Source organism: Rissa tridactyla, chromosome Z (assembly GCF_028500815.1).
Source record: "Rissa tridactyla isolate bRisTri1 chromosome Z, bRisTri1.patW.cur.20221130, whole genome shotgun sequence".
NCBI lineage: Eukaryota > Metazoa > Chordata > Aves > Charadriiformes > Laridae > Rissa > Rissa tridactyla.
Window position 1 is genome coordinate 17,543,467 of NC_071497.1, and position 18,975 is coordinate 17,562,441.

At 40.9% G+C, this 18,975-nt stretch overlaps 1 protein-coding gene across 3 annotated transcripts in view; it reads right to left on the reverse strand.

The window, feature by feature from the left end:
* Nucleotides 1-18,975, reverse strand: part of MTAP (methylthioadenosine phosphorylase) — a 35,845-nt gene that overhangs the window by 725 nt on the left and 16,145 nt on the right. For 2 of the 3 annotated variants that reach the window (XM_054185933.1, XM_054185934.1), the window contains exons 5-7: nt 13,832-13,934; nt 10,134-10,373; nt 9,473-9,595 (exon numbers count right to left, since the gene is read on the reverse strand). In XM_054185933.1, the coding sequence (XP_054041908.1) occupies nt 9,473-9,595; nt 10,134-10,373; nt 13,832-13,934 (466 nt within the window). Of the gene's footprint in view, nt 1-2,036; nt 3,032-9,472; nt 9,596-10,133; nt 10,374-13,831; nt 13,935-18,975 lie in introns of those variants that run through there. The other variant, XM_054185935.1, reaches the window with a different exon arrangement.

Genomic DNA, 18,975 nt, shown 5'->3' on the forward strand with positions numbered 1-18,975 from the left:
CGCTGGAAAAGTATTTCCCAATAGATTTCAAAGAGTATAAAATGTATACTAAACTTTGCAAAACCACACTACACACTACCACTGTGTTACTGATTTTATGTTAATTCTGCATGAGATACCTTCCGATACCAAGCCTATGTTGACAGAGTAAACCACTGAATGGTTTGGGTTGGAAGGGACCTTCAAAGCTCACTTAGTCCAACCCCCCTGCCATGGACAGGGACATCTGTCAGTAGATCAGGTTGATCAAAGCCCTGTCCAACCTGACTTTGAACACTTCCAGGGATGAGGCACACACAATCTCTCTGGGCAACCTATGCCAGTGTCTCATCACCCTCACAGTAAAGAATTTCTTAGGTGCAATCTAAATCTACCATCTTTCAGTTTAAAATTGTTGCCCCTTAGCCTGTCACTACAGGCCCTGGTGAAAAGTCTCCCTCCATCTTTTTTATGAGCCCCCTTCAAGTACTGAAAGGCTGCTATAAGGTCTCCCCACAGTCTCCTCTTCTCCAGGCTGAACAACCCCAACTCTCCCAGCCTGTCCTCATAGGAGAGGTGCTCCAGTCCTCTCATCATCTTTGTGGCCCTCCTCTGGACCCATTCCAACAGGTCCATGTCCTTCCTCTGCTGAGGGCTCCAGAGCTGGACGCAGTACTCGAGGTGGGGTCTCACCAGAGCAGAGTAAAGGGAGAGAATCCCCTCCCTTGACCTGCTGGCTATGCTTCTTTTGATGGATATGGTTGGCTTTCTGGGCTGCAAGTGCACATTGACAGCTCATGTTGAGCTTCTCATCCACCAACACCCCCAAGTCCTCCTCAGGGCTGCTCTCCATCCCTTCGTCCCCCAGCTTGTCTTGATACCCCAGCGTTGCCCCGACCCAGGTGCAGGATGTTGCACTTGGCCTTGGTGAACCTCACAAGGTTCACATGGGCCCATTTCTCAAGCTTGTCCAGGTCCCGCTGGATGGTATCCCGTCTCTCAGGCATGTCAACTGTATCACTCAGCTTGGTGTCACCTGCAAACTCAATCCCACTACCTTATACCATTGATGAAGACAATACATAGTATTGGTCCCACTACAGGCCCTTGAGGGATACCACTCGTTACTGGTTTCCATTTGGATATTGAGCTATTGACTGTAACTATTTGGATGCAGCCATCCAGCCAATTCTCTATCCTTACCTAGTGTTATCATCAGCTTTGCATATGAAGAATTTCTAACAGCAACGTGTAAGAAAAAACACTAACTGTGTACCTGCTCTGTGGCATACTGTCCTGTGACAATGTAAATACTCAGTACATAAAACAAGAAAATTAAATCAACAGTTATATGTCACTAAGGAATGTGAGAAAAAACCCAATGGGGATTGAAAATGGAAACTCAGATACAACTCTCTCTTAGAACATCCAAATATGAACTTTATGGCTCCAATCCATTTCACTGTCTAGAGGGCAAAGATAACAACAATGAAAACCATTTTTAAGGTCAGCCATCTGACTTGGCTAGATATGAAAAGGTAGTAAAAGACATGTTAGATCTGTAGCTTTCTTCCCATCTTCCATCAGGCTCTGGATCCTGCAATCTGAGTTCTTTAAAAAAAACACCCCAAATATGGAAAGTTGGTTAAACTATTTTCCCCAGTATCTGAAGAGCATCTGTACTGGTTTTGCTAAGGAAGATATATCAAAATCTAAAGGCTTTCAAAAGCTTATGCACCCGCTTTCTTTTTATTGTCCTTAGGATTATTTTTTTTTTTTTTACATTACTGTGAGAATCCGCAGCTTTCATATTTCTTATCTTTCCCTTGCTTTCCTTGGATGGCATTCTGATTCACTTACGTCTCAGCAATCCCTGGTTTTTCAGGGACTTAGAACCAGAAATTTTAAGCAGCACAGTATTTTCTAGAAGTTGTCTTTCTAGATATCTCCACCAACCTGTTCTGTGAATGGCAAAAGTCATTGTCAGACGAACAAAATTCACTCACTAATGTGATTAGAATGACTAGAAACAAATAAAAAAACCCCACAATTTCCACACAGTTTGGAGAAGCACAGGCTCCATTCCTTTTATTTACTACACAAGCAGCAGCAGATTATTTTATTGAAGTCAAATTGTATTAAAAAATGAAATGCATACATTCAAAGCACTCAAGCACATTCATCACTTAGAACACCAACTAAACCCAGAGTTGTCCATATCAATGAAGGTTCAATCAACCCTCATATCAATGAAGTAGCAAAAGGCCAGTACAGTGTTCAGAACACTGGCAGTTAAGTACTTTTCTGTACAGTTCTGTAAGTCACGGAAGTACATCTTCAGGCACAAATCTGGCTTAGGCATTACATAATTTTTTTTTTTTTAATGAGAACATTCATTCAGTACACAATTGCTGCCGTGAAAGAGCCAACACAATTACTAAACCACGTCTCCTAGCACACAAAGAACACTGCTTTTTTTTAAAAAAAAAACAACAAAAATATGCATAACGTATAAAAATAGTATAATATTATTTTGAAATTGTCTGAAATTTTTATGGTATGTTTCTGAAGTGAAATGTAACCATTTGCCTTCCTTTGTTGAAGGAAAAGATGGGAGGCAGAAACTGCAAAGCAAATAGCATACCTGTGAATCTGCTTTCTTAGCTCTTATTTTATGAAACTGCAACAATTACCTAGCCTTTCCTCATCAACTAAATGGTATCACTGAGTAGAGGATGACAACTCACTAACTTTTTCTTCAGCCACTGTCTGATCCAGCTTGATAGTATAGCTATTCCAAGTTTAAAACATACTCAAAATCTAACTTTAGGCATCTTACATATTATCAAGCATGATAAAGATTATAAAAGCTGTCTTACACATTATCATTGGTCAACGTTTACTCCATTCTTTTATGCTTGTAACAATTTTTGAAGATATTATAGCCTTTGGAAGTTCAAAAATGATCCCCTTTTCCTTGTAAGCACACAAACTTCAAGGTCCATCCAAGTGGTTACTGCTTTGGCAGGATGACCGAACACTGCACTGTTGTCTGAAATACAAAGTCAAAGTAGATGAATGCTTCCTCTGTCAATACAGAGCAGGCTTACTTTTCAATGTAAAGGCAGACTACATAGCTTCCATTTAGATTACAAACAGGCATAACTCTTTCCATGTGCATAGTATCTCCAACTTCATCCAACACCACAAGCGTTAAAAGAATTAGAAGGAGGCCATACCCTACAACAGTTCAATCACTTGTCATTACAACTTTGTAACAGGTGTACTGGTACTGAGAACAACAACCTGTATTGGGTTTGCATGGCAAGGTTTTGGTAGCGAGGGGCCTACAGGGGTGGCCTCTGTGAGAAGCTGCTAGGAGCCTCCCCCATGTCCAACAGACCCACCACCAGCCAGCTCCAAGACGGACCTACTGCTGGCCAAGGCCAAGTCCATCAGTGATGGTGGCAGCACCTTTGTGAGAACACATTTAAGAACGGGGGAAAAAAACCTGTGCAACAGCAACTGCAGCCAGAGAGAGGGATGAGAATACGTGAGAGCAACAGCCCTGCAGACATCACGGTCAGTTAAGAGGGAGTGGGAGGAGGTGCTGCAGGCGCTGGAGCAGAGATTCCCCTGCAGTCCGTGAAGACCATGGTGAGGCCGACTGTGCCCCTGCAGCCCACAGAGGTTAACGGTGGAGCAGATATCCACCTGCAGCCCATGGAGGATCAATGCTGGAGCAGGCAGATGCCCCAAAGGAGGCTGTGACCCCATGGAGAGAGGAGCCCACACTGGAGCAGTTCACGGGACTGTAGCCCATGGGCAGGACTCACGCTGGGGAAGTTTGTGGAGGACTGTCTCCCATGGGAGGGACCCCACGCTGGAGCTGGGGAAGAGAACAAGGAGGAATGGGAGGCAGAGACAGTGTGTGATGAACTGACTGCAGACCCCACTCTCTGTCCCCCTGTGCCACTTGAGGGTAGAAGGCAAAGAATTCAGGAATGAAGTTGAGCCTGAGAACAAGGGAGGGGTCGGGGAAAGTCTTTTTTAAGATTTTGTTTTATTTCTCATCATCCTACTCTGATTTGCTTCGCAATAAATTGAATTAATTTCCCCAAGTCGAGTCTGTTTTGCCCGTGACAGCAATTGCTGAGGATCTCCCTGTCCTCATCTCAACCCACAAGCCTTTTGTCCCATTTTCTCTGCCTCTGTCCAGCTGAGGATGGGTAGCGATAGAGTGGGTTTTAGTGTTTTAGACACTGTTTAGGGTTTTAGACAGGCTTTACTGGGCACCTGGCATCCAGCTAGGGTCAACCCACCACACAACCATATTGCAGAAACACTAAGTTAAGGACTTTAGGCTCACAAGCCACAAATTAAAAATTGTGCAGCTTGCTTTTCATTTTTAAGGCTAGCATACTGGCTTACATGCACCAAATTCATTGAAAGGTCTTCACAAATATAATCAGAATGCTCTGAAAATGAAGTTCCTTAAACGAAAGTGATTTCTACATGTTTCTTCATCAATTTTGAAGAACAGCTATCAAGAATAGAAACTGTTCTCTAAAGGTGCACTGATTTGGAGTGAATTAAATACTTGTGTTATGGAGGGACAGGCAACTTTGACATCAGCCACATTCAAGGGTAGGGCCTGAGAAACACTTCAATCTCAGCTTTTTCAAAAGGTCCTTAACCTGCAAGGACCACAGTATGTAGACCAATGCAACTACAGATGAAGTGAAGCCTTGATGAATTTGCCCCCTCCACCTTATTCACCTGAGCCAATTCACTGTAGTCACATAAGTATGTTCACTGTTTTCACTGAGATATTTTTTGAGGAAGAAAGTGACTTAAGTGTATTTACAAGATCAGCTCTACATACATAAATTACAAACATCAGGTTCAGTTTGTGACAGACTAGAAAAAATGACTGAAAAATGTTAACCTTTATGCCCTTCAACTTGTTAGCTACCAAACATATTAAAGTCCAAGTGTGTCAATGATGAAGGGTGCTGAAACACATCTATAGATACCTCATCCAATCTAAACTATCCCACAGTATTCACTTACCAAGCTTGCTTATCAAAGTACAACATTATTTCTTGTATCAGAGGTCTGACAAATATAATTTCACATAGGCTAGTACAGAAGTTCAAAACAGGCAGTTAATATCAGCAGTTAATATCCTCACAGAGTCCAGAAGTTTATCTGAGAAGCATTCACAGAAGGTCTGACACCTTACCATAAGCTGATTTTCTTACACGCATGCTGTAAGAAAAATCAGTTCTAACACACCATTCCTTTTATCATCCCAGTACAAGTTCTCTCCTGATCCTCATGGTGTTGAACCTTACTGTAATAAAGGTACACAGCTCAATTCCCAGTTGTTATGAGTTATAATTCTTTTCCACGAGACTGTTCTTTCTCTCTCACCAATACTTTTCCTAATAAAGATTAAAAAAAAAAATCTACTACGCTGGTTTCCTTTTGAAACTGTCTGTTGTCACTGATTTGTTTACTTTATTCAGCAATAAGCCCACATTTTACTTGATCAGCTTTTGATACCAATGCAGTGGCTGACGTTCTTGTTGCTTTTGATGTCCTACTGTCTACTACAGGCAAACTTGAAAACGTCCCTACATGCCTGCTCTTGCTTCTGGATTACTTCCCTGTAGCTTGTTCCTGCTTCCAATCCTTGAATGCTGCGTTTTTGCACTGGAGCTGTTTCCTGTTTAGTCAAGTCAGTCTCCTGACTGGTCTTTCTGTGGATCACTCCTGCGCTTGGAGAATGCTGCCCTTAAAGTCCTGCCAGCTTTCTGTAGTTCCTTGCCCCTTCAGAGCTGCTTTCCATGAGACAATACCTACTACTTCTCTTGTTAAACCCAAGTATGCTCAGCTGAACTCCAGCATCTGTACTCTACTACTTGCCTTCCTCACTCCCCACAGGATGCTGAACGTCACTATTTCATGAGCATTACAGCAACAACTGCCAGTAATCATCACATCACTAAACAACTCTTCTCAGTGAACAGAAGATCCTCACCCATGGCTGTCTCATCCTATCCAGAAATTTCCCTGACACCAGCCAGAAATCACTGAGACCACTGCGATCAATAGCATCACCTGTGTTTCCTGATCCATGAGACAAATACAAGGTGGTCATACCCTGTTCTGAAACATTAAGGGCTTTGTACTCTGGCCACGCCTCAAAATGACAGGCTGTAGGAAGATGCTATGCCTGCAGAAGAGTTTGCTCCAAACTTTTTTTTTCAAGGTCATTCTACCTAAGCCTGGAGAATTACCTTTTTTTACAGCAACAAAGCCAGGAAATACGGAAATACTGGCCTACAGACATCTTAGGCAGTTAAAAAATATTAACATTCAAACTACACTTAAACTCACTGGCATATCTCAGATGAAAAGACACATGAAAAGAAATGGATGGCAGGCAGCCCTATCCTTTAGCAGAAAACCAGCCCTTCAACTTTTGCTTCAACATTCCAGGGTTTCCTAAAGACTACTGTGAGATTCAGAGGTGACACTATCACGTGTGTGGGTGGGATGCATACCTCCACGGCAGGAGACTGATAAATGCAGCTATGGAAACAGACTGGCAGCATATTTTCTCCTGCCTGGTGAAGTTCCTCCAGGCAGGGCAGCCAGATTACAGAGCTCATAAAGGAAAAGTTGCGTCCACGTAGAGCTTTATGGTTTCACATGCCTCCCCAAGCAATAGACACAGACATTGGCAAATGGCCAGCTGCAGCCTGGATGTAGGCTGGCATGGCTTTACATCGTCACTGATGGCAGACTGCCAGCTGCATTCTTGCCCAGCTCTTCCTTGCCTGCATTCCTTACTACATTACCACAGGGCATGCAAGTGGTGCTGCCTTTGAGCTCTAGGAAAAGGTACCTCCGAAAAAGATCAGTTCGAAAAACCATACCATCTGACCTTCAAAATGCCCAGATTAAAATGTACAGAAGAACACATCACATCTACAAAGAGAACAATCTTTTAAAATCTTGAGGGTTCAACCACACACTAGTACAGAGGCACATGCATACGTATCTCTCTCTGCTGTATTGCATAATTGCCTCTCTCCTTATTCACTAACACAGAAGCCTAGGACCAATCCTTCATCTACTTTACCACTATTTAATGCTTCAAACAGAAAGGTTTTTAGCCTTTCCTGCCCTTCATAAGTAAGAGATCAGAGGAAGACTCCAAAACCTCAGGTTTTCCTGTTACTTTTCCAGGGTACTTGGTTGTGTTAAACCAGAAACAATTGTGACTACTCCTCTCCTGACATAAAATCTCAAGTCCCACTTGCAATACCAATACCAAGACCTGTTTTCAGTTCTTCTAATGCCTTCAGATCAACTCCCTTTCTCAGTATATTATCGCTCAAACCAGCCACTATCAGCAAAGAGCACAAAAACATAAGAACTGCCAAGCCAAAGTGAAACTATCTCAGTATTCATCACTGATACCAGGCAGTAGCAGATGCTTAAGGGAAAGAGTGTAAGAAGCTACACTAGAATGGAGTGACCCTTCCTCTGGTGCATGATACTTTCAGCAAACAGCAGTTCTGGGACTAAGCTGGAAGAAGCACTTGAATCTGTGTTCTAAACAGCTGACAATGAACTAAAAGAAGGGTTAGCGTTCATTAAAGGGAAACCTTGCAAACTTACTGCCAGCTCTTCCCAGCCACCTGCTTTTTACTCCTGATGAAGAATCAAGACAATCATGCAAGGTGAACCAACAGGACACTGTTTACTGAAGGACACCTGCAGAACTGGAGGCATATCGCTCAGTACCTAAGCGGCATTATATACTTGGGAAACTTCCTTGCATGCCAGCATGACTAAAGTAGCTGAGGAATATCTGGCACATTTTTTAGATTATTTGTTCAAACTCTTTTTTTTTTCGTATAGCCAAGCATCTATATTAAACAAAAAGTGTGGTCCAGTCCTCTGAAAATGTTTTCTGTGTAGTAGAGGGGAAAAGGAATACTGATTCTGTTGTCTCCTTTACCCATCCATGACACAACTTCCAAAAGACTGCAAAGGGGAAAGGGAAAAGTCAGTTACCTCTTAAAAATTTATAGCGGAGACATCAAAATAGCTGTTTCAGAGAACCAGGTGAGGAAGAGTTATAAACATAATCCAAGGCCTCCTAATAAAAAGTAGGTTTTCTAGAGAAGAATCAGCAAAATAGTAATTTCAAGGATTCAGGTTTGACCTCCGCAAACCTGACCTGGTCAAGTACGCTTAAAAAGTGTCTGGGGTGAATTTTGCTTAGTGTGTCTTTCCTTTAGGACACTGACTAAACTAGAGTTAAGAGTCACTGATAAGAGAACTACATGGGTAACAAAACTGAAAATTTGATCCCGATCAGAAGACACAAAAGATTTTTACAGCATATGCAGTTCTGTTGATAGCTGAATTTCAGGGAGACAAATTCAGGTACATGTCTCTGTTCATTTTTGTTACCCATCCAAATTTCAGTCAACACAGTGATTTTCAGAAAAAAATAAAGAAAGAACACAAGAGAGGAGAGTTATCAGAGACTGGACTCTCAAAAGGTTCCCCAGCAGGCTTCCTCCTTTTCAGACTGCTGCTGCTTCAACTAACAGAGATCCTCATGGCCCACTTCTGTCTGCTCTTTGTCTTTCATATTTCAATTCTTTCCTTGTCTCCCACACCATCTTAATGTGATCCTCACCTCCTTTGCGCTTCACACTCTTGTACTCTTGGAAATGCCTACTTGTCACAAAAAGCTTGTTGAGAAGTTGGATAGACATCCAAACTATTTAAACACTGTTCTTTCCCTCTATGCTATGGCCAGAAATGAATCCCAAGCACGTCTGTGAAATAAAGATGATATAAAACATGTAAATAAACTCTTGTCTAAGAAAAATTCTGCCTAAAAATCCCCTCAGCAATGTATTTTGAAATGTTTTTCTTTTCCATGTTCATTTTTTCATGCACTGTGGATCTTAAACCTGCAGGACAACACAATTCTAATAATTTCAATGGGGTTATTACCCTTATCTTGTAACAGACTTCTCTCCTTCTACATACTAAAGAGCACAATGTTTTTGGTTTCGTTCAGTCTTCTCCACTTGGCTCTCCATTGTTCTAAGACCTAAGCTAAAGCTGAGTAGAGGTACAGGTTTTTCATTTGGATACTCACATAGATTTGTATCTTACCTGTGCTGTGAAGGATAACACTTCACCAACCATATATAGATGTCCTTATTTTTTTTTTTTTACTTTTTGTAACACTTGTAAAACTGAAGCTAGATCTTTGCCATAAAGCTTGAGAGAGTCTTAATCTGTTTGCCTATCTTGAATGGATTTGGTTTGTTGAGGCATCTACTCTAAGAAGTTATGATTAAAGCAGAAACATCTTGGAGCATATACCTATATTATGCATATATATGCACACACTGTCCCCAGTACTCATTGGCCTCATGTGTGTACTTACTTTCAAGGTGTGCAGGGTGTCAGTCCATTCCATGGAACCTATCTGAGGTATAGCAGTAAGGAGTATGCTAGTAGCCTTATTTGCATTCCCTTTCAGCGTCTTTAAAACTTTATCCACTGAAACCTAGAAATACAAGAAAACTAAGTGGCGCCTCTCAACTTGGATGGCATGCATTTTAAATACTAAAATAAATTCATTTAACTCATGCATCTCTATGTGAAAAGATGAAGCCTTAAAATGCCACAATCATTTTAGCCGATAAAAAGTTCTTTCCTCTGTGGGTGAATGTCTGATTACGTTTTACACAAACAGGAGAACCAAAACAGATCCATCATTTTCAACAGAGCTGCAAAGAAAGAACACCAGACCAGTTATGGGAAGACAAGCTCATAAACAGAGCTGACAAGCTTCATACACACAGACCTTCTGATTCAGACAAGAGGAGACAAAAGGTTTATTAGCAGCAAGGTAAGTTTATGAAAATAAATGAGGTAGCAACAATTGATTCTGTTCTTACTTTCACAATCATTCATCCAGAATAACTCACCGATACTGATGTAAGTAAGAACAGATTTAGTTCAGTATGTGATCTCTTACCAAAACCCACAGGTTCTAACCCAGATCCTTCAGGACAAGACCCAGAGAAAAAAGTTTCACTCACCGCTTCTTCATGTTCCTTCCAGCAGTCGTAATCTGTTGCCATGGCAATACTAGCATAACTCATTCCAGCTTCTTTTGCAAGAATCACTTCAGGCACTGTGGTCATGTTGATAACATCAGCTCCCCAGCTGCGAAACATCAAGCTTTCTGCTTGAGAACTGAAACGCGGGCCTTCAATTGTGATCATCGTCCCCTTGGAATGACACTGGAGCCCAAGCTTCTTGGCAGTCTCAATAAGAACCTGCAAAACATGCCAATATCAGGAAAAGGAAATAATTCCCCTGGTGCACTGCTTTTACATCCCATCAAAAAAATTACATACAAAAGAAATCAGCTTTATACAAAGCAGTCAAGCTTCATATGGTTACAGCTGTCCAAAACCATGGATCAGTTTCAGTTTCCTTATCCAGCAATACAAATTAATAGTCCTGCTAATAGGAACAATCTTGAACTCATCTGATTTTGTTAGTATCAGTTGGATTACCATTTTCAATGCAGATCAAGAAGCTAGAGCGATATTTAGCCTGTGCTTACATTGAGAACAGAATGGTGAAAATGCTTCACTGAGCATTTTCCATACAGAATTTCCATGGAATTTCCATATTACCACACGGTGGAGTTAAGCAGGTGAGAACACTAATAGGAAATTCACCTTTTGAAAGTAAAACTTTACAAACATATACTTCAAAGAGTACTCTGGGAATCTGCAGAGAAATTACTACCATGTCTTCCCATGCCTGTGACTGAGTGGTCAGTCATATACCATGTACTTCACATTAATCTTTACAGATCCAACTAGGACCTTGTATATAGCAGAACCATCATTACTTTCTCTCTTGGTAAACGGCCTGGCTAACACCAGTTTGTACAGTAGGAATAAGACTATACCAGCATGTGTAAATGGGACTAAGACACCCATAACTATGATGGTATCTGTTTAAAATGACCATCAACAGAAAAGCAAAGCTCGAAAAGAAGTATAAAAGCAGCATGAAAAATTGTGACAGGACAGGAGAGACCATAACACAGCAGCAGTGAAAACCTAGTCTGACACCACCAGAAGCTGCGTTATCAGCATCACGACCTTCACACAGGCAAGGTGGAGCGGCCTCCCTGCAAAATGCTGTGAGAAGTCTGCCCTCCTGCCAGTTGGTGGACCTGCCATACAGAGGTGCAACCAGCAGTGATACCTTGAGGGTGCTATGTGTGACCCTGTGGGGTGCCCCCTTGCTGGCATGTGGGATCAGTGGATTGTGTGGAGCAGCCCAAGTACAGATAAAGCTGGAGTACCCACATCTCCCACTCCTGATGCGTGTAACCAGGTAAACCTGCACTCCCAGAAGAGGGCAGGTGTGCATGTAACCCACGTGTGCTGGGGAAAGGTATCTGTGGATGCCACCATGTGAATACGCGTGTAAGGGTAAAACAGAGCTTCTGGGGCTTAGCGACAGAAGGACACTTAGAAATTTGTAGATGTTTATTAACATGCTGTAAGTTAATGTAATATTAATCACACCTAATATTGTGGTTTATTGCTGACATGCATTCTGAATGTATGATTCATTGAATGCCAGTTAATTACACATTGCTAATACATCAACAGACAACTTCAATTGTGATTTCACTTAAGCTACAGTTGAGCAGTATTTCCCTGAAACTCTTTACAAAGTTCCAACTTTACTCTCTAAGATGTTGCAGTAAATTCCAGTTTCTGAAAGCAGCAATAACCAGGGCACCCTATGTTATTCAAAAGTTTGCAGCTGGAGAAAAGATAAACTTCTTTCAAATTCTCATTTAATTTACAGTGCATAAACCAAATAAACCAGAGTATTTTCACATATTTGCACATACACAATACAAAGTTTTCAGATGTTTTCATGCAAAATTCCTTAATTAGCCTACTACATTCATAGTTTTGGCTTTATTATTATTGCGTTTATGTATGAATTTCCCCTGAATTAGGATAAACTTTGATGAAATGATCTCAAAAATCTTCAGGGATAGTTCCAGGAAAAAAGCTTAAGTCATTTTTATCTGGTATTTTCAAACGAAGTGAAAGTACCCCTTTTCAGCCTCACAACCCATGTGTTCTTTAAAACATCTGTTAGGCTGATTAGAACACATAGGCTAATAAGATAATGATCACGTAAGACTGGGAAGTACCTAAATGTTTTTTCTCTGTTTCAAAAGGAGCATTTCTCTGTTGGCTTTTCAAAGAATGTAATACTCAAAGAGTATTGTCTCTAGCTACTTAACAATCGAATGAAAACTAGCCTTGGCACGTGTTTCCTGCAACCTCAGGAAATGGCTTATGCGTATCTACTTACCTTTTTCAAAAAATGAGAAAGAGACACAGCGTGAAGTACTGCCAATCATTTCAGTAATAACATGTGGCTTTATTCCAGTTCAGAAAGTGTACAGTTAGCTCTCAATAAATTCCTTTGATCTGTTGTGACATGACATGCTCAAAGTCAGTAAGAAACTATATGCCAACTAATCTTTAGTAAGAGCTCTTGTTGCATGAAGTATTTTGAATAATTTGCTGCTCAATGGAAGAAGGGCAAAAGCATGCATATGTATAACATGTAGCGGTTTTCTTCCTCATGAGATTCAAAATTGCAAAACACCTTGATCCCTAGTGCATTGAAGCACTGGTCTGCTAACAGTGCTGTGGACTTGCTGGTTGATATCTCAAAACCACACAGCCAATTAATAAAAAAGGCTATAATGACACTGAAGTGTACTGGTGACAATAACAGAATAGCTCAGTAGTACAAATACTTATACATGCTCTGGGTATAGTTTGGGCCACCTGCTTCCCAATTCAATATTGTCCTGCTCAGTGTAGTAACTGACTGCACAGAGGACAAGCCTCTTGGATAGTTATGACAGATTCCGTTAAGTATTGCTGTGTCCCTGCAGAATGTACCTCCCTACAGCTTCTGATCAGAGCATTCCACAACAGCACAAAATGCACAGTTCAGTCTTCATCTTCCCTTTTCCTCAGGTCTAAGAATAAGCTAAGGTGGCATATTTAATCACAGATACACTCCTCCCAGAGTTTATAAAGGTGCTGAAAAACAGAGCAGTGTTTCACACTGCTTAGTCTAAGCGGTTTTAAAGCCTGAATATCTTGAAGTGACAGAACTAAGAGCAACAGTTAAGAATAAAAGGCTACTGTCATGTGGCTTGTTTCTATCTTTAACATCCTTTAAACTAAGCCTTGACTCTCCACCACCACCCACTGCTACAACGCACAAAAGCAATATTATAATTTCTATGAATGCTAAAGTACTATTTATTTAATTATTTGTATGAAGTATGTAGAGTGCCTCTACCATAGGTACAGTTTTATTAGGAACAAAAATCAACTAACTTTCCTGCTTTCTCCACTTTGTTGCTTTCCTGGCTTGTTACCTGATAAATAAAGATCTTTTGTCCTGTTATTAAGGTGCTGTGAGAATCTAGGTTGCCAACTCTCATCTTCCCTTAGGAAGACAGCTCCTACAGACACAAGATCTTTTACTTCCCATGTCTTCTAAATGTTACACTTTTCCTTGAAACCATGACATCACTGAGGAACAGGAATAAATAGGTGCAGATTGCCTCTGTATTCTAAGAATGCATAATTAGACTACTACATCATGAGTAAGTGCCATAAAAATAACATTTCTAAATACTATTACAGAATTCACTAACCTCTCTGGTTTTGGTGCAGAACGGCTCTGCCATTGGAATATGACATACTCCTGAAAGAGTGGAATGTTGCCCATCGTATAAAGTACAATGTCTTTTAGTTGTCCTAGAAAAGCAGAAAACATGCTCTGAGATAAAAACAGGTAGAAAACAGAAGAGAAAGCAAGAAATTGACACAAATCCAAAACCATGGCATTCCTGCAAGGGAATAAAAACATCAGTATGATATTAATGACTACCTGTAATCCTGTTGTACAAATCTTTCAGAATTGAGCCCAAGAGTGTAAAACTGTGACTCCAGTAGAGCACTGTCAACTAATTATAGAGAAAATCTATTGTTAACAAGACGCTGAAATGATGATTTGTTCCTAAATGACAGAAACAGACACATTATATGCAAGAATCAGCTAAATTTAACAGTCAGGCAAGTAATCTCTGAAAAAAAGGACACAGTAAGCTTTCAGGAAGGGAAGGGATCAAGTCTGAATTACCACAAAGCTAGTCAAAATAGAGCTTATTCATATCATTGCATTCTTACATTGAAAGGATGGGAATTTATACGACTGTCCTGAACAGGACTGCTTCCTGAACAAAAGAGGTGTGAACTGAACCAGAAAAATCCTGGAACAGGATGTCTACGTATTCTCAGAAAGATTACACACATGCATTGGTAGCTTGCAAACAGAAGAATCCTTTTTCTCCCTTCTTTCAATTGAGAAACTGTTTCCTTGCATGGCAATGGTAAAACATGCTGCAGGAATTACCATCCAGCAGCCACTTTGACAACTACTGGAATTGTTACCCACTATCACTTTACTTTCAAATGCACTGCCTCAAGCTAATTCAGCCAAGTGGATGGTGAAAACCCTCTGAAACAAAATTCTTTGAGACACTCCCTTCTTCCTCCTAGTGTGTCACATATTATACTTTATAGGAGAAAAGGCAACAGCCAAATTCAATCCACAGTTAAAATACAAATTTCTGCTGGTAATACTGCTCACAATAGTTCCCCACACAAATCACCAGCAAATATCTAAAAGAAGGTTTTAAATACAACTTACATATTAAAGCAAATTTGAAAAAGGAAAAAAAAATAGAAAAAAAAAGAGAATCAATGGGGTACCTTTAAGGATTAGATTATAAAATAGGAAAAGAGATCAGCAAATTAAAAACATATGCAAAATGGGATACAGCTGTTAACACTGGTTGAAACACTAACATTAATTTTTCCTTTATGGGATACTGAAGAACTGCAAACAGAATGTATCTGATTTTACACACTTTTTTTTCAGTGTCTGCTAATGAATTATTTAGTATTGCAGGAAATGGGAAAAGTCATAATTCATTTCCTGCATTACAGTATTTCAGATGTTGTTAGTCAGGCTCTTTCACTCAGAACGCCCTAAGGAAAGATCACATATATGCAAACATTAATCTCTGACTTTCAGATACCCTGTGGCCATTCTTAGGAGAGAATGGTCACATCACTACACGGTCCAATAAAGAAATCCCACTATGTTTAGCACCATACATACAACCTGCATGGGGATAAGTAACAACGGTAAAACCTATGACTGCTCTGAGCAATGGACCACATGTGTCTGCACTCAGAGAGCAACAATTTCTCTTCTGCATGGAAGGCTGCAACTCTGCAAAGGCCACAGCTATTTGATACAGGGCCAGCTGCCAGCTGATATGTCTGTAAATTGCTAGGCTCAGGGTGAGAATAAAGGCAGATTTGAACCAATCTCTGATTCTTGTTATCTATGAAGTGACGACTGGCACAGAGGAATGCCCTTTAGGCTCTCCCTTCTATAGCCCTGCTACGAAAGTCAGGAGTTGGCCATCCTGATCTGTCCCACTCACCTGTCTGCAAGCTACAGGGCAGCAGTACCTAATTTCCAATGCTTCAATACCATTTCTCTGTAGCCCTTGTAGAGAGAATTAAGGTTACAGAATCACAGATGCTTTCCTCGCCTTACTGTCACAGAGGCAAAGCGCCAGAGAGCAAAGGACAGTATCTGCCTAAGGCTCCTCTCATTAATCAGTTTCAAGACCTTCTGCACATAGCCTGAGTGACTCCTTATGAAGCCAGCAGGAAACAAGAAATAAGGAACTCAACAGCCACTCTTCAAAGACAATCTGCTCCTTCGATCTAACAGTTTTAAACGTGGAGAAGTTTGCATCCCCTCCATCAGAAGGCGAGCCTGCTTAACAACAGAGAATGACTGAATGTTATACAATTGCCTGACTGTTTACATTAAAACAGGAAGAAGTCACCAAGTGCCTGCCTAGAAACTAGCCACACTACTCATAGTAGAAGCGCACAATCCAGAAGGATCAAGCACAGCATAAAGGGGAAAGTACAGAGATACTCCCAGTGGGGGAGATCAGAAGCAGCACCTGAAAGCACTGGACTGACAATTACAAGCAAGCAGCTAAGAGCCAGGGCTGCATAGCTCCTGCTGTCCATCTGTATTGGGCCTGGCTGAGGTGGAGTTAATTTTCCCCATAGCAGCCCTCACAGTGCTGTGCTTTGTATTAGTAACTGGAAAGGTGCTGATAACACACCGGTGCTTTGGCCACTGCGAGCAATGCTCAAATAGCATCAAGGCTGTCTTTCCAACATTCCCCCACCTTACCGGTAGGCTGGGGGTGGGCAATATCTTGGGAGGGGACATAGCTAGAATAGCTGACCCAAACTGACCAAAGGGATATTCCGTACCACGTGACGCCTGCTCAGCAATAAAAGGTAAGAGAAAGCAGTGGGGGCCATTTGTTAATACAACATTTGTCTTCTGGAGCAATCACTACGTGTACTGAAGCCCCACTTCCTGGGAACTGGCTGAACATTGCCAGCTAATAGGAAGTAGAGAATAAATCTTTTGTTTTGTTTCTGCATGCAGCCTTTGCTTTTACTTCATTAGACTGCCTTTATCTTGATCCATGAGGTCTTCTTCCATCTTATTTTCCCCGGAGAGAAGTGATAGAGTGGCTTGGTGGGCACCTGGTGTCCAGCCAAGGTCAATTCACCACACCATGTGACCTCTGCAGGACTCTATGGAGAACCCCCACTGGACCCTCATGCTGCCTCTGTGCCAAACCAGTGGATGGTGGTACAGGAGAAAAGGGAATTCTTTCCCTGGAAAAGGGGCATGTATGTTTTTATGCATAAATGCTTGCATGTCAAGCTCAAGACCACAGTGGTACTCATACAGCAAACCTTTCACTGTTGCATAGTTTTGCCATGCCTGCCTTGCCCTTACCTCTGTTTCAGATTCACAGACGCACACACTGCAATTTTGAAGGTGTTCCCAGAATTTGCATTCCTCACCCTGTGGCAATAGCCACACTTTTAACCAGACAGTAAGGTTGCTTTTGCTCCTTCATTTTGATTTTATCACAATGACAAAAGATTTTTCCGGCAATGCTAACTATGACTGATGCTAGGAAGCAAAATCCAAGTCAAATAAGTGAGCCAATCACTTCCATCTGTGACAGACAGTCCTTACCACTTGCATCATCACCTTCCTCTATCTTTCAGTAATGTTGAATTATCAACAAGCTACTGGCATCTGCTGTATAAAAAGGAGTCTCAGCATGCTCTGCCTCTTCAGGGACACTGAAAGAAAATTCTCCCACGAAAAATTTTACAGAGTGCAACAATACTGTAATAACTGTAATGATACATGTGACACAAAGAATTCAAACAATAAAGCTGGCAGCTGTTACAGGATTTCTTTTATGAAGCTATTTTCTGCATTTTCCTTACTGATCTGAGTCATCTAAGTAGTTACCTTCTTACTCTTCTTTTCCTAGTGAACATCAGCAGCAAACCAAACAGAAAGCATTTAGAGCCCCTAATCTGCCCCTAGCCAGTCGACTAACAGTGCTATAATAAACTAACAGGAGCCAAAGAAAAAAAATTCTTCCAGATTTTTTTTTTTATGCACTTGTTTCAAAGAAGAGAACAACTGTTGTAGCCCATAATAGTACCTGTGGTTACTTTTGGATTTGGAAGTAGGGAGAACACCATTGTAAATATTTTGGTACTTATTCAACAAAATGTATCTTTCACTGTTTAAATACACACACTAATACATAAGCATGAAGAAAGCAGAGACTGTATATACGAAATCAAACACTTTCTAAGAGAGTTAATGATCCAAAGAATTAAGATCTCAAAAGTTTGGAAATGCTGCATAGTTCCGATTATACCTATTCAGTGTTCCCCACTAAACCTGTGTCAAACCTATGCCCTAAGCTAGACAGAAGTCCTACACAACTCCGTATACAGAGATCGTGTCATTAATGCCACAGAGCGTATGACCCCAAGGGGATAAAATTACAGTTGTTGCCTACTGCTTTCTGCTCAATTCTAGCTCTTCTTCTATGCACTATTCCTTCTTCTTGCTTCATACCTGAAAGGAGAATTATGATGAGACAGGGATCATTTAAATTGCAGCAAATGTCTATTGAGAACTAGAGCCTAGATACCAAAAGGTACCTGGACACCTAGAAGGGACTGACTTTAATGGCAGCTTGCATAAATCCTTCTGAACTAGACCCAAAGCCTGCTTCCTATGTAGTGCCTGGCATTGGTTAATCATTATATAGAAGCCAGGGTACCCTTCATGAAAAACAACTGACTGTTTTTGCAGCTTTAACCAGTACCTTCTTTCCATGTCTGCCAACTTAGTTTGTTTGCAGGTCCTGGTATTTCATTAGAAGGTATTTCAGAAATTTGCATCTTTTCAGACTTTGGTGGACAATTAATGTATTTTGTCCCGTGGGAGTATCTTCCCGTCAGCAGCATTGTTTTCATAATGATTTATGATACATAGCACAATCACTTTTACAGATGCTACACACCTGTGAAAGGCAAAAATGCAGACTCTACCTCCCAAAGAACCAGCAGTCTAACACCCACTGGCAAAGAACATCAGGGAAAAAGACAAAAGAACTCAAACTCAAATGAAACAGACTACCATGAATTATCAGTTTTCTGAATTAAAGGGCAAGGCAATAAAGAATTTAAAACTCACATTACGTGTTGTTTTCCACACTGAAACATTCTCACATGCTTTGTGAGAAGCTTCTTGGTTTCCTGAAGCCATGAAAGAAGCCCCCGCAAGTTCCCACTCCCC